Source organism: Maylandia zebra, linkage group LG13, assembly GCF_041146795.1.
Source record: "Maylandia zebra isolate NMK-2024a linkage group LG13, Mzebra_GT3a, whole genome shotgun sequence".
NCBI lineage: Eukaryota > Metazoa > Chordata > Actinopteri > Cichliformes > Cichlidae > Maylandia > Maylandia zebra.
The window spans coordinates 8443915-8458137 of record NC_135179.1 but is presented as its reverse complement, the minus strand read 5'-3'; the positions used below and the strand labels follow the sequence as shown (position 1 = coordinate 8458137).

The following is a 14223-nucleotide window of genomic DNA, read 5'->3' as shown; positions in this document are numbered from 1 at the left end:
AAGGGGGAACAAAAACCACAAAAACATGAGTGTATATTCTATTAAATTTGCACAGGGGCTCAATAGAAACAACAGTGTCTCCACATTAGGAACAAAACAAGAAAAGCATGTTAGAAGAAACTCAAATGGAACTGCATGGATAACCCACCATGGATTAAAACAATATAATCAGTACACAGTGTTGCAAGCTCCCTCCTCCGTTATTTACTACTTGGTGGGGGAGAGACCAAGAACAAAGAAAGAAGAGGAGGGAGTCAACATAACAGCATTTTGTGTGTGTGTGTTTTTTTTTCCTTTTCTAATTTGCTAGCTGCGATGTGGAGCGTGCTAGCAAGCGCCCTTCCTGCGTGGCTGGCTGAGGCCTAATTAATGGGAGGCCATGGTGATGGAGTTTGGAAAGTTTCTTTGCGGGCAGCCCGAGCTGCACTTAAAGGACTGTCAATGGCGCTGAAGGAGGAGAGGGAGAGAGAAGGAAGAGAGAGAGGGGCTAGGATTAGCCGTTCTGCTCGGCAGGCCTTGTGTATCACAGCCCACAGCATTTCTCTCTTCTCCTCGCCGCCACCGCCTCCTCCTCCTGTTCCCTTGTTCCGTTCTTTCCTCCAACTCCATTTTTAATGAGATCAACAATTAGTCCAATTCAGAAAAGCTGAAAGAGCAAATAAATCAAGTGCTACCCGCCCTCTGCCTCACTGTCCGTCTCCTCTTCTTCTGCCCGACATGTCGCTGAATGTTTACTCCTCGTTAAGGGATTATTTGTTTTTGATTTCTTCTTTTCTGAGCATAAAAGAAGTGCATCGCCATTTTCAGTCTTTTAGGTATTTTCTCTGACCTATCTTTTGTTGTCTAATCATCTCAAGAACATCAATGCTTAGCCAATAAACCACTGACTGGTAACCATTTTGATAAACCTTTTAATTCATCAGAAAAGCTCAATATTCTCTACTTTTCTTTTGCTTTTAATCAGTCAAACACTTTGTCTTTCTTTGTCCTCTTCACAACTACACAAGTTAGTTTAACTGTCTTTTCCACTTCTCACTTTTTGTCCTCAGCTGTCTCCTCTTTCCCTTTTCTGATCCACCTGAAGAGAATAACCAGAAAGAGGGGTGTAATGTTGAGGAATCATAAACAAATGACTCTGGAGGCCTGATAATGGTCATTACGATAATAACCCCAATTTCAAGGAAATGGAAAGCAGTGGGAAATGCACACGGGCAGCATTTGCTACCTCTGCAAGCTGTTATTAGAAGTGTCTGGTGTTTTGAGCATAATTTGGCCACACAATGCGTTGTGTTGATTAACAATTACTGGGTGAACGAGACGAGGGAGGACTTGCAGGGCAAACTGCTTGTTTGAATATAAGGGTGGTGCTTTTTAGACCCGCGGCTGTTGTCAAATGACATTTTGTTTTTCTCTGAGGATTAAGTAGAACCCCTTTAGAGAGCATAATGGAAATGTGTGTGTCTTAGCATGTGTGGATGAAGAAAGTGAGTGCATGTCGAAAGCATGCTACTGTGACATTTCTTTTGTATTACAGCCCATGAGCATTAGTGAATGTTAGTTAATTACAAATGCTTTTAACAAAACTCTGAAAGTGTGCTAATGTGGATAAATAAAGTGCGAATGGAAATGATCTCTCTATCAAGACTTCATGTTTGTTGCTGCTGTGTGAGCTGACCTCCAGCAGTGCCCGCCTTGCCACCTTTACCACTGCTTGATGGATCCAGCAGGCTCATGTCGGACATCTTGACTCCGGATCGAGCCTCGGCTATCAGCTGCCTGGCTCGTTCTCTCAGCTGTCTTCGCCGCTCAGCATCCCGCTCCTGCACACATGAGTAAAAAAAACTCTCAGGGACTTTTGGACAGATACATATTCAAAAAGAAAAAAAAAAAAATCACGCATTTATTTCCACATCATTGCATCATTTTAAGAAGGTATTGATGTTATAACTGTTATTTAGATATATATGACTGCTTTGCTTAATGGTCTATCATTGTTTTAGGGCTTTATAAGCCCGCTGAATTAAAGCATGCCATATGCACACTGTATATATAGTAACTACTTCTCCATCCTTTTTTTAAATTGGTAACTTACTCCAAAATCTTTGCACTCTGTACCTGAACATGCTATACATGTTGTTACTGTATGTTGATATGGTGATGTCAGTATTGTCTGTCGTCTACTCTGTTACATACACTGAGAGTAAAGAAATAATTGTAGCCCAATTCCTTTTATGTGTATACAAACGTGGCTAATAAAAATGATTCTGATATTATTGTATCACTCTTTGGCCTAGAGACAAGTCAGCAATCATCTGGCAAACACCAGTCAGAGGGAAAAATAAGTATGCCCCAACTGGTTGCAAATGGTGGCGGGAAGTCCCCATTCACGCAGGCGACCAGTAGACTAGAGACCAGTCAGTGACCCCCGGTAACCAATGGTTGCTAGAGAAAAGTATATATTCTGCAGTCCGCTAGCAACCAAATCAATCGCAAGGATGTTTTAGGTTTAGCTTTGCAGCCATTTTCACCCTGTGACAATGAAACTGAGAATATATATTTTTCCCTAGCAACCAGAGGTTGCCAGAAGGTCATCGACTGGTCTATACTTATGTGCGACTGCTCAGCCTCAATGACCCTAACTAGCTAGTATTACCCAGCAATGATGGTGTAACCTTATAAATGCGCAATTATTAGTGTAATAAACTGCCTATGCTTAAGAAATCACTGCGTTCAGTGATGTTTTCCTACTTGTAAATTTCCTACTTGTTGTTCTTACTCCTTGCTGACTAAAGCACTCATGATGGTACTTGAGCGCATCTGAAAAATCATCATGCATGAAACTATGATCTGTACACACCTGGTACTTCAAGCCCTAAAACGTAAACAAAACAAGTCTTAAAAATAATAAAAAAAGTTTTGTTATGAAAAGCATGTACACCTTTCACTGCGTTATGGAGCTAGGAGCACAGAGATAGGCACACGCACCATCTTGGCTCTAGACAGATACAGTATTGAGCTGTCACCATCACAGCAATGGCAGAAATGCCATTTTCAGGTCGATCCAATCTGATCCCCCTGATAACACACACACGCACGCGCGCACACACACGAAAACCTTGATGATGTCAATTGGCAAGCACTTAACAGATGATGACCCCACCAAGCAGCACCCTCACTGGGCAGGCCATCACTACATACAGTAACCAGGCAGTAGTAAACAAACATCCTGGACAGGTAATTTAAAATGACAGGAATGTCAGCGGGTGATTTCCAGAAAAATAGGGGACCAAAAGTAGATCAAAATACCAGAAAAACACAAGAGTGAATGCAACTGAACGGCACTGAAAACAGATGGGAAAAGTTATAAGAGAATATACTGACTGAATTTAATAAACATGAAAATGCCTGCATGACTTAAGCCACTGCAGCAGAAGTTAACATAAACTCATCTTTCCAACAACTCAATCTTTAAGCACAAACACACACAAAGTCCTAAATTTGCCCCCCCCCCGCCCAAACACAGCCACATACGACCCAGGGGAGAATGAAGCTGCATTTTTCTGTCACTGCTCTCCCTCCCTGTGGTTTCCTGTTAATCAGCCTTCTCCATATTGAGGCAGGGGTTTTAGGGCTGGCCTATTGAAGCCGCCCATTTATCCATTAACAAAACAAGCAGCGCCCGCTAATGAGCTACATCTCTCCATTTCCATGTCAATTGTTTGTTTGTAGCCATTGTTTGGCGGGGACAATGGGGTTGTATTGTAAATGACAGCAACCCTAATGCACTCTGTGTATGTGTATGAGAGAGAGCCCAGGGGGATGCCCACAGGGAGATGGGAACACACCTTAGAGAGAGAGTGATTAAAAAAAAAAAAAGAGGCAGTGGCAGTGGCAGAAGAAAAGAAGAGAGAGAGAGATAAAGAGCAAGCAGAAAAATAAATGATGACACTACTTAAAGAAAAATACTTCTCTCCCAGGTCTCAGTATCTAACAAAGCAAGGAATCCATAAATATATTTTGTTAGCACTTAAAAAAAGGAACAAGAAACTAAACAAACAGGAAAAGGATCAAATATATCCTGAAAACTGTTTATGAACTGTTTAAACATTAGATGTCTAGACTATATTACCCATTATAAAACACATTTAGTAGTTACATGTATCAGTTTTTCCTAAGTAGAGGAAAAAAGGAAAAGCATTTCATAGGAAAATCCCTACCTTTTTTTTTTTAATAAAATGATTTATGAAATTACTTACTAAAATGATTTTAACCATTTTTTGTTAGCAAGGGGTTAATGTACTTAAGGATAAGAAAAGATTTTTTTTAAAAAAAAAAAAAAAAAAAAAATATATATATATATATATATATATATATATATATATAAAAATAAAAGAAAAAGTAGTTTTGGTCAAATCCAAAATCATTACCTTTACCCTCAGGTGGAGCCACCCACAAAAGTCATCTAACTGTGAGCAGGAAAAACCCTTTCAAAGGGGTTGATGTTGTAGCTTAGCTCTGGATATAGACATCAGAAATGACATCTGCAACTGCAAATGTTTCCCTCATAACTAAATTATAAAATAAGTACCTGAATCCAGACTCAATTTAGTTTGCTTATGGCGTTATAACCAACAAAGAGCTGTTTATTATTTGTCTAATAGCACACACGTAGGTTGTTACGTGAAAACAAGGGAGGGAGAATCAGTAAAACACAAAAAAGAAAATGCTTTATATCTGGTCTGTGCCATGATCATAACAGTTATTAAGTTGTTTGTGGGACACAGAAGACTTTCAGATTTCAAAATGGTCCCTCTTGGTTGGAGGATAAAGGGGAGCCTAAGCAAGTTTGAGTATCTCTGGGTCTTATTCAGGATTGATAAGAAAGTGGAATGACAGGTGGACCAATGGATTGGTGCAGCGTCAGCAGTTATCAGGGAACTGTACCCAAATGTTGTGAAGAAGAGAAAGCTGAGCCAACAGCCCAATCCATCTACATTTCAACCTTCACCTATGATATCTGGGAAAGAGTATAGCTGAAACCAAGGTCATCTGTAGAATGGCTGGACTGAGCCTTAAAGAAACTCTGACGTCTTTACTGATGAGCGTGTTAATGAGAGACTCAACTCTTTCTGTGGACTTGTAGATTCAAAAGAACAATAATAGCGACAACCAAGATTGAGACTTCCCAACAGAACGTTAAACGTGGGTGATACTACTATGTCCATCCTCTATATTGTTTGTGTCAAACGTTGGGATGTAGCATGGTATGATCCCAAATAGGTGTTTTCTGTTTTGTCACATTCTCATAACAGTATCACACAGAGAGAAACTGCTTTTTCTTCTTTATACTTTCCATCCTTACTTTTTATTATGTTAAAGAAGCATGCTTCTCCCACTTTTTATAAATGCAAAATAAACAGTAATGTCACTAACGGCCTTCTGGCTATGGACTGGTTCCGATACACAATCTGGCCTTTACAGATATGGACAACTACCAGTTCAAGAGTGTGTGTTGTACCATTTTATATAGACATATAGCCCACACAGCCCCCCCCACACACACACACACACACTCCATAAAAACATCCCATTGCATTATTGTTGTTAGCCATTTTGGGGACAGGAAATGGGAAATTGACTTTGCCTATCCAGAGGCAAGGATTAACACTATGCTGCTATAAAATGCATCTAACCACCGCCTGGCTCCCTCAGCTAAGGAACCGAGAGAGTGTGTGTGGTGGGTCGGTGAGGGGGCAAAGGATAGGAGAGGAAGGGCTTTTTTAAAAATGTGAAACTGTGTGAAAGACAAGAAAGACAAAGTTTGTCATATAAAATCCTTTTGTGGCATTAACTTTTACAGACGTTGATGTCTGTATGTGCATTCTGTGTTGGTAACGTTAAGAAATTAACAATGAAGAGTATAAGACGACTTTCTTTAAGAGTCTGCACAAAAACTTCAGAATGCTAAAGAGAAATAAACAGTGGTTGTGATAATAAGACTTAAACATGTTTTGTTGCCCCACTTGGTCAAAAAAGGCTCTTTTGATGGTCTAAAGGTCTAAATAATGTAGACTTGGGTGAGGAGAGGTCGTTTCTGGTTACTGTCAAATTTCTAATTCTTTCTCAAAACCTGTTGAGATTTATTTTGGCCACTCAAGTGTTACCACTGCTGCAATTCCAATTACAACTCATTGTTCTGTAGCAACACAATATGCCAGAAGTTTAGGGAAGAGTAGCTGAGCATGTGGAGATTAAATGCTACCTAGTGGACATAATGTTAAAATTAAGTGGTGATTACACTCAGTACTTCCAAGTTGGAAAGTGGCAATAGATACAACAGTGCTTTAACTTGGTTGGACAAGACAACAACAAAGGTGGATCCAAAAAGCCACGGGAATGCAACTTAATAAAAAAACAAACAAGCAAAACACCAAAAACAAAAGAAAAAATAAAAGCAGCAGAAAAATCATTATGTGATCAAAGCTGGGATGAAAAAGCAAGAATGAAAAAAGAGGAGAAAGCTTGTCAGCTGGTGGTCGGTGGGCAGCACAGCTTCAAGAATGGAAACCCAGGAGGAATAGAGACTTTTCTTTTTTAAATGGCGACAGCAAGAACAATCCTCCACTGTCTTCCACTGACTGCTGGGAACATCCAGTGGAAGAGAGGCTGAACGGATGAGTGCGAGTCTGAGACAGAGGGTTCCTCTGTGGGCTTGGCGTCGAGTGAGGACCTCTCTCCGCTCTGGAAGCTCTGTCTGAGCAAGGGGAGCAGGTTGTCGCCTTGGTTGCTCTTTTCTGGGCAAGTAGAAAGAGGGAGGGAGGGAGAGAGGGAGGGCACGCACCACTGGTCATGTACAGAGACCTGGCGTGGGCACACAGTCATGCCACGCACACACACCCACACCAACACTAAGGGACGCGCACACAATCACTATCTAAAAGGGTTTGCCAACCTCCCAGATAGCCAGCCAGTCTGGCAGCCAGTCATGCAGCTCCAGACATTTGTCATGACAGGCTAATTCACAGTCAAGAGGTGCTTTAGGTCTCTATCTTGTCCAGACTCACACACTCACACTAAAGAACCACAGAACACATATGCACACACCAAGCCAATCAAATAGTCATGTAATCACACACTCTTCAACAATGTTTAAAAGCCACAGAGATTCAGGTAGAAATCAGCTAGTTGTTAAACTCTGATTTTCTGTTACCATATCACCATGTGCCTACTTATGATAATCACAACAAGAAATGTCATTTACATATAATTATTCAGCAACAAATTAGTCGAAACATCACTAAATACAGAAAGCATCTTTATGAACCTTCAAGCAACCACACAGGAATGCCCACAGATACAGTCCACTATAGTTTCAATAGTTTCTATGCAAAGAATTGTTAAAGTTAGAAACTTAGATTTTATTAGACAGCAATCTGTTACTTGTTACAAAATATTTGTTATATTTTCAGTAACACTAAAATGATCTATTATAGTATGCTCATATCATTTTAACACCTAAATATATAAGATCTGGTGACTCAGCAATACTTAATCAACAACAAATATAATGAAGTTATGGTTACAGATGAGGTTATAAGGTTATGGATGGATAACTAATACTTCAACATCTACAAAGATGCTGAAAGGCCAGTCTTCCCAGATCCTTTCTGGAATGTTATCCTCAGAGTAAAACACAGCTAATGCAGGTATTTACAGCTCTATATGCTGGGATGAGCGAGCAGATTAAGGTGGAAAGGAACAAACATCATCATCCTCCTGGTGACAGGAAGGAGTGGGATTTATGGGAAATGTGGTTTTCCAGTTTAAAAAAAAAAACCCATCTAAACAAAGAGCAGAGATTTTTGTTTGGCTTAATTATCTGTTTATTCCACTGAAAGGTGCAATGCCAGTATTTTTGACAATATTACCAAATTAATAAATCTAATATTTTTCCTCAAATTTAGGTAAAAACAGAAATGGAAAAGAAGGGAGAGGGAGTGAGAGAGGAAGAAGGGGAGGGAGGGAAAGGGAGAGCTTATCGGCTGGCTCCAGACAGAGTGCGCGGATCAATGGGCGTGCGAGGCCCACAGCGATCAATGCATTTGATAAAGATAAAGAAGAGCCACTGTACATGGCTATCAAAGAACCAGGACACAGCCTAATTATGATTCGACGGGTGCGTGCCCATGATAGGGGTCTGTGTGTGCCTGTATGTGTGTGTTATATGTACATAAATATAAATTTGAGAGATGTCGGCGTGGAATTTGAGCAGGAGTGCGGCTTATGCACCTGTGTGTTAGTGTGTGTTTATGTGCAACTGCAAAGATGCAGGAGTGGTGTGCAAGGTTATGTCTGAGGTTTTAAGTACAGTTAGGTCCGTAAGTATTTGGACAATAGCCGGTGCTACAAATACTGCACTACAGTGGATTTTAAATCAGATAATCAAGATGAGATTGAAGTTTTCCAGCTTTAATTCAAGGGGTTTAACATAAGTATTCCATTAAAGGTTTAGAAATTACAGATCTTTTTATACATAGTCTCCTATTGTCAGGAGCTCAGACGTAATCAGACAAACTGAGATAATCATGATCATGAGCCATTTCTCTCCTCCTCCATATGTTTCTCTTGACATCATTCTGTTACAAGTTCATCCTGGTTTCATCTGTTTGACGATTACTCAGAACTGTGCGGTCTCTTTAAGCTGTTTTTGCCCTTCTTAGCCTCGAGTGTAACTAGTAGTTTAAATCTTGTTTTAAATCCTCTCTATATGCATTCATGAAGGCATCTCTTGATTTAAGACTTTGACAATGTCAAAAGTGTTCTTGACTTAGTTAGATGTTGTGAAGTATTTTTTCTTATCATGAACTTTTGTTGTCTTCTGTGGTCTCTCAGGACTTGGGGTGTCTCTTAGCTGGCCAGTGTATTCCCTGTTTTTGAGAAAGTACCAGATTATTGATTTGTCTCCTCCTCACGTTTTTACTGTCTCTCTGATGAGTTTATTTTGTCTTTTTCATACTTACGAACTCCCCCTAACTTGCACTGACATTTCTAGTCCTCATTGAGAGATCTAGAAAAGCGCAATGAACTGTAAGTTCAAAAGTGGAATCAATTCAGATATTATATCTTCTTCATGTGTCATTAAATAGTGAATGCGGGAACGAGCCCACCTGGCCATCAACCTGCTTGTTCAATTACTTTTGAGCCCTTGAAAGTGGTGGGCTATGTATAAAAAAGCAGTACTTTTGGTAAATGTCTTGAATTGAAGCGAAAAGTCTGAATTTCAATCATACCTTAATTGTCTGATTAAAAATCCGCCGTGGTGGTGTACAGAGCCAAAATGATCTGTGGTTCGAGAATATAAAAATCTAGTTTTTGTTTATACATACTGTATGTGCAAAATCTTTTTGGTATCTCTTACTTGTTAACAGTTGAAGCAGCAGTGGAATCATGTGTGAATGACACAGGAGACATTTTGCATGAAAAACAAATTCATATGGTTTGTATACGACAGAATATTGTTTTGAAGTACTGAGTATGTGGCAGAAGAACAAAGGTGTGCGTTTAAAATTCAGCTGATTTTTTAATAATGAGCAAATACGTTAGTGTGTTTGACTTTTGAAGTTCTGTTTAACTGTGGTTCCATAGTTGAATTAACAATTTGCCCTCAGCACAGTGTGTAAGCCGGTGTGTATACTTAACAAAGGACACTTGTACAGTAGGACAGGTAGAACAGGTTGAGTGGGGACATGCACACAAAAGTCAGAGCAGATTGTCGTTCTGACAGACGAGTATGATGGGAAGGTTCTGCCCTTTAAATAGACAGGATAATTGCTGGGGAGAGAGAGACAAAAAAGGTGAAGGGGGTGAGAGAGGAGGCGGCGGAGGGACATAGTAATAGAGAAACGGAGAACATGAGATCAACTCCCTGCCCCCTTTTGAAGAAAACAGAACTCACTTTAGAAGTTATGGCCTGTGTTAGTTCCACTACTGCTTCCTGAGAAAGTTCTCGAAAGTGCCGGGGTTAAGGCGGAGACATTCACTGAGGCACTATAGCTTATTCCAGATAGACTGGTGTGTTTGTGCAGGTCCAGTGATAACAGTTGTTAGTCAAAATAGCTGTTAAAATACAATGCAAGCAGTTTGTAACAGGTCATTGTACCATGTCTGACAAACCCATTCGTACCAGATAATTTTTTTCATTAATCAACTGATTAATTTTCCTCAGTACTGTTCCAAATACTTCAAATGATGCATTAAAAAAGTCAGATCAGTTTCTCTTTAATATCCTTTGTGTATCACTAAGGCTTCCATGTTTCAGACTTCCTCCGACTGAAAAAGTTCACTTTAATTTCTGGTCTTAATTGTTATTTCATTTATTTAGAATATTTTGTTTATTGCATTGTTCTTTCTTTCTTTGTTTACTAAACGAGTTTGTTATTGTTAAAAACCAAACCAAACTCCACAGACTCTCATTTTAAAAGGATCGACTTAACAGCATTTATATATACGCTTTCATCTTTACAAAAAGAAAATGGGCTTCAATGGATAGATTTTACCTTCATAAAAACTCTGAGTGAAGTGATTTTAGAGGCCTGATTGTTTTAACTGTCCTGAGCCAGGGAGCTGGAGCCAGCAGACATTGGCTAGGCCTATGCATAAAATTAAGTGTCATAACTATACTGTTGAAACGGACCATTGAACAAATATGCAGGTCCTTTTTGACTTTGAGTCTATTTTTTTCTTGAGTTACGCAGACATCATGATGCATCCTACATAACCATTCTGCATTGTGACCAAGATCACATCATTGTTGAGTCACAATGCCTTTGTTTTGCATCAATTTTTAAACGTTCTCTAAACTTGATACTTTGTTCTCGGTATTTTATTCATAAAGCAGAACAAAACGAGGGAGAAAGTAAAAAAGGCAAAACACCAGTGTTAGAGGATGGACATGAAAAACATTTGACACTTCCACTTGGTCAAACGTGAACAATATAACAAAGAGAGAAAGGAGGAGAGGTACATGTGTTCAGGAGAGGTATGTAAGTGTAAGTGAGTTACCGCTTTCTTCTCTGATGGCTTGATCAGCTCTTGTGATGCAATTCAGAGAGCTGTCTTTCTCTTGCTCGTTAACACACACGCACGCACACACTCGATTTAGAGACTGCCTTTGATCTCCACTCCAGCCAATTCGGCCATGACACATACCCACACACTCCAAGACAAGCACGCACACATAGTCCAAAGAAACTCCCCACCAAACTATTTAGTTTCATTAGGGGCAGATTCTTCAAAAAGGACAGAGAACAAGAAGAAGAAAGGAGGGGGTGAGGGAAGGAAGAAGAGGAAGAAGAGAAGAGGGGATAAAAATGAGCACTGGGAGAAGAAAGGCACTGCAGCCACATTAAAATGAGACCTGGAGAAAAACTATTACTGGTGGGAGAAAGCTGAAAAGGAGAGTAGATGGAGGAGGAGGGGAGTAAAGAACAGTGTGTGAACATAAAGTGTGGACAAAAAAGGAGAGTGCATATGGCCATATTTGCATTTTCAAAACAGACATTTCTTTCCTCTTTCTGCTGCACAGACAACCCTTTACTGGTTGGATTTTCAATGGTCAAATCCATGAGAACAAAACCGAAATCAGAATATGTGAGGACTAAGATTATTTTTTCAGGATTATTTTAGTTTATGTAAAAAGAAGGGACCTGTTATAATGGGCCACTCGTGAGGACCTGAATGTAATGCTTCCAAAATAAAACAGGAAGAACTCACACACAACTTCCATGTTCGGCATTTGAAAAGGTTCCTAAAAATGACAATGTTCAGCCAGAAGGCTTTGTTTTGGTCCCAAATGTCAAAATAAATGGAGGAAGGAAAGACAAAATACTAACCTGTTATAATGAAATATATGAAATTAAATAAATAACACACAATGTGTTTTTCTTTTAAAGGGACTTTTACACAAGGTTCAGTCAGAGGGCCTTGGGTAAAAGGTAACCTTTTTAATGGCTCTTGGATATTTTCTTTATTGTTTTTTTTTTTTGTTTTTTTTGAATAATAATAATTTCATTTTTTTTTACATACATCACAGTACAGCCAGAGGGCTTTGTTTTGGTCCCCAATTTAAAACAGAATGAAATCTAATTCAGAAAGAAAGGAGGACATGACAGACGAGTCAGAATGAGAGGACAGACAGCAGATGGGAGTGAGTGACAACACCCACAGGTCACAACAGCAGAGACCCAGGAGTCCTCTCCACTGCTGAGGAGAAGGAAGAGGAATAAGGGGGGTGATGGGGGAAGAAGGGGAGGAAGAGGTGGTTGGGGTGCTGGTCGGCAAAAATCAAACGGGACCCAATTATAGGAATCACAACGAGTCAGTGAGCAGGGAAACTCTCTTACCTGGAAAACACCGAGGCATTTGCGTGCACTCTTGAACGCATTCCACAAGCAAAGCACACACATACTCAAAGACACACACACAAAATAAAAAAAAGACGTTCAAATATGCACAGGTGCTACAAATCTGCACACATACACACACACAAATTTCTGCTTTACAGTTTTCTGCAAAGGAACACACATAGTTGCACATTTTGCTTTGTGGGTCCACATGCACACACACTTCTCCCCAAACCAAGTGTGGATCCTGATAATTAGCCTGGCCAGGCCGGTGTGAAATTACTGTTCTCATCTGCTAATGGATGAGAAGACCTGAAGTGAACAGACACACAGAGACACGCACACACACACCTCCTATTAAAAGAATAACAGTGGGAAAGTCCAAAGAGCAAAAGAAAGACTAAAACCAAAACTGGGGATGTCAGGACTAAGGACAAAAAAAAAGTCTAGATATTTTTAGGAAAGCTCATTAATTACCCATTGTGGTAGGACTCGACTTAAGCGGTCAAAGAAGTGCAGGAGACTGATGCTGTCCAGTGTAGCAAGTGATTTATTCACCATTCTGTGGCCCAAGAATATTTACAAAGAAACAAATAAGAAACTCAACTCTATAATAAACTCAATTCAAATAAACATAACTGAACTTAAATCAACGGAAATTAAGGTCAAACTGCACACAGCTACACTGACCTGAACCCTTCTTCTGAAACACCTGAGTTCGTCTGCTTAAATAGTCCCCTTAATCAAACACTTTCTCCTCTGGACTATTCCATTCAGTAGGTAGGTGAGATGAACATGATTATATTCATCCTCTACTACTCCTCTTGACTGGCAACATAAACTCTGGTGTAATCAATACATATCACAACATTAAATCTATTTCTTTATAAACCCTTTAAAATCAACTTTATTAAATTATAAGAATTCTTCCCCTCCTGCCCTTGGTCTCTTCCTGTGACCTCAGATGAACCCAGAAGGTATAAAGCAGGAAGTAGAACTACATTTCCTCCTTTTGCTTCTGGAAGACAGGTAGGTAAAGATAAGTTCAAACAATACAAATTAACAGTTGAAATAAATAACATGTTAACTTAACAAACTTGCATGAATTGATTTAAACCAAGATGTTATATTATATAATCTGTAAAAGTGCAGAACATAAACAAACCCGGGATAGTAGATGTTTGCCTATTGCAGATTACATGTGAAATATGGTTAAATCAAAACAAGAATGTTAACTAAGAATGTAGACAAATGGTCTTCTCACCCACTTTGTCACACCCATTTGGCTACTGCTTAGGTAGGGGGTGGTGACATTACAACATTACAAGACATCTGCACCAGTGACTACTGATATGTTGTGAAGGCCACCTATGAGGAGGAGGAGGAGGTGGTGAGGCCAACGCTGGTGAGCACAGAACAATTAGTAGTACTGGTCATCCATCAAAGACTACAGAGAGAGGACAGACAAAGATAAATAAAGAGATGGGAAAGGAAAGAACTGGGGCTCGAAGTCAAAAATCTGACATGAAAGAGAAATGGAGTGAGGAGGAGAGAGAAAGACTGAGAAGGCAGGGAGAAAGAGAGGAACCTGTGACCTTAGATGAAAGAAGCAGTGACTGTGGGCTACAATTAGGGATGGCAGGAGGGAGAGCATAGGTCAGGAGAACAGGGCTACACACACACACACACACACACACACACACACACACACACACACACACACACACACACACACACACACACACACACACACACACACACACACACACACACACACACACAGCAAACAAGTGTCTAACACATTGTTCGTGCTATGTTCACA

At 39.8% G+C, this 14223-nt stretch overlaps 1 protein-coding gene across 4 annotated transcripts in view; it reads right to left on the bottom strand.

Annotated features, from left to right (window-relative positions):
- ehbp1 (EH domain binding protein 1) overlaps positions 1-14223 on the bottom strand; it is a 163563-nt gene that overhangs the window by 47265 nt on the left and 102075 nt on the right. For all 4 annotated transcript variants that reach the window (XM_004553474.4, XM_004553475.4, XM_004553473.4 and 1 more), the window contains one exon: positions 1676-1820. In XM_004553474.4, the coding sequence (XP_004553531.2) occupies positions 1676-1820 (145 nt within the window). The remainder of the gene's footprint in view (positions 1-1675; positions 1821-14223) is intronic.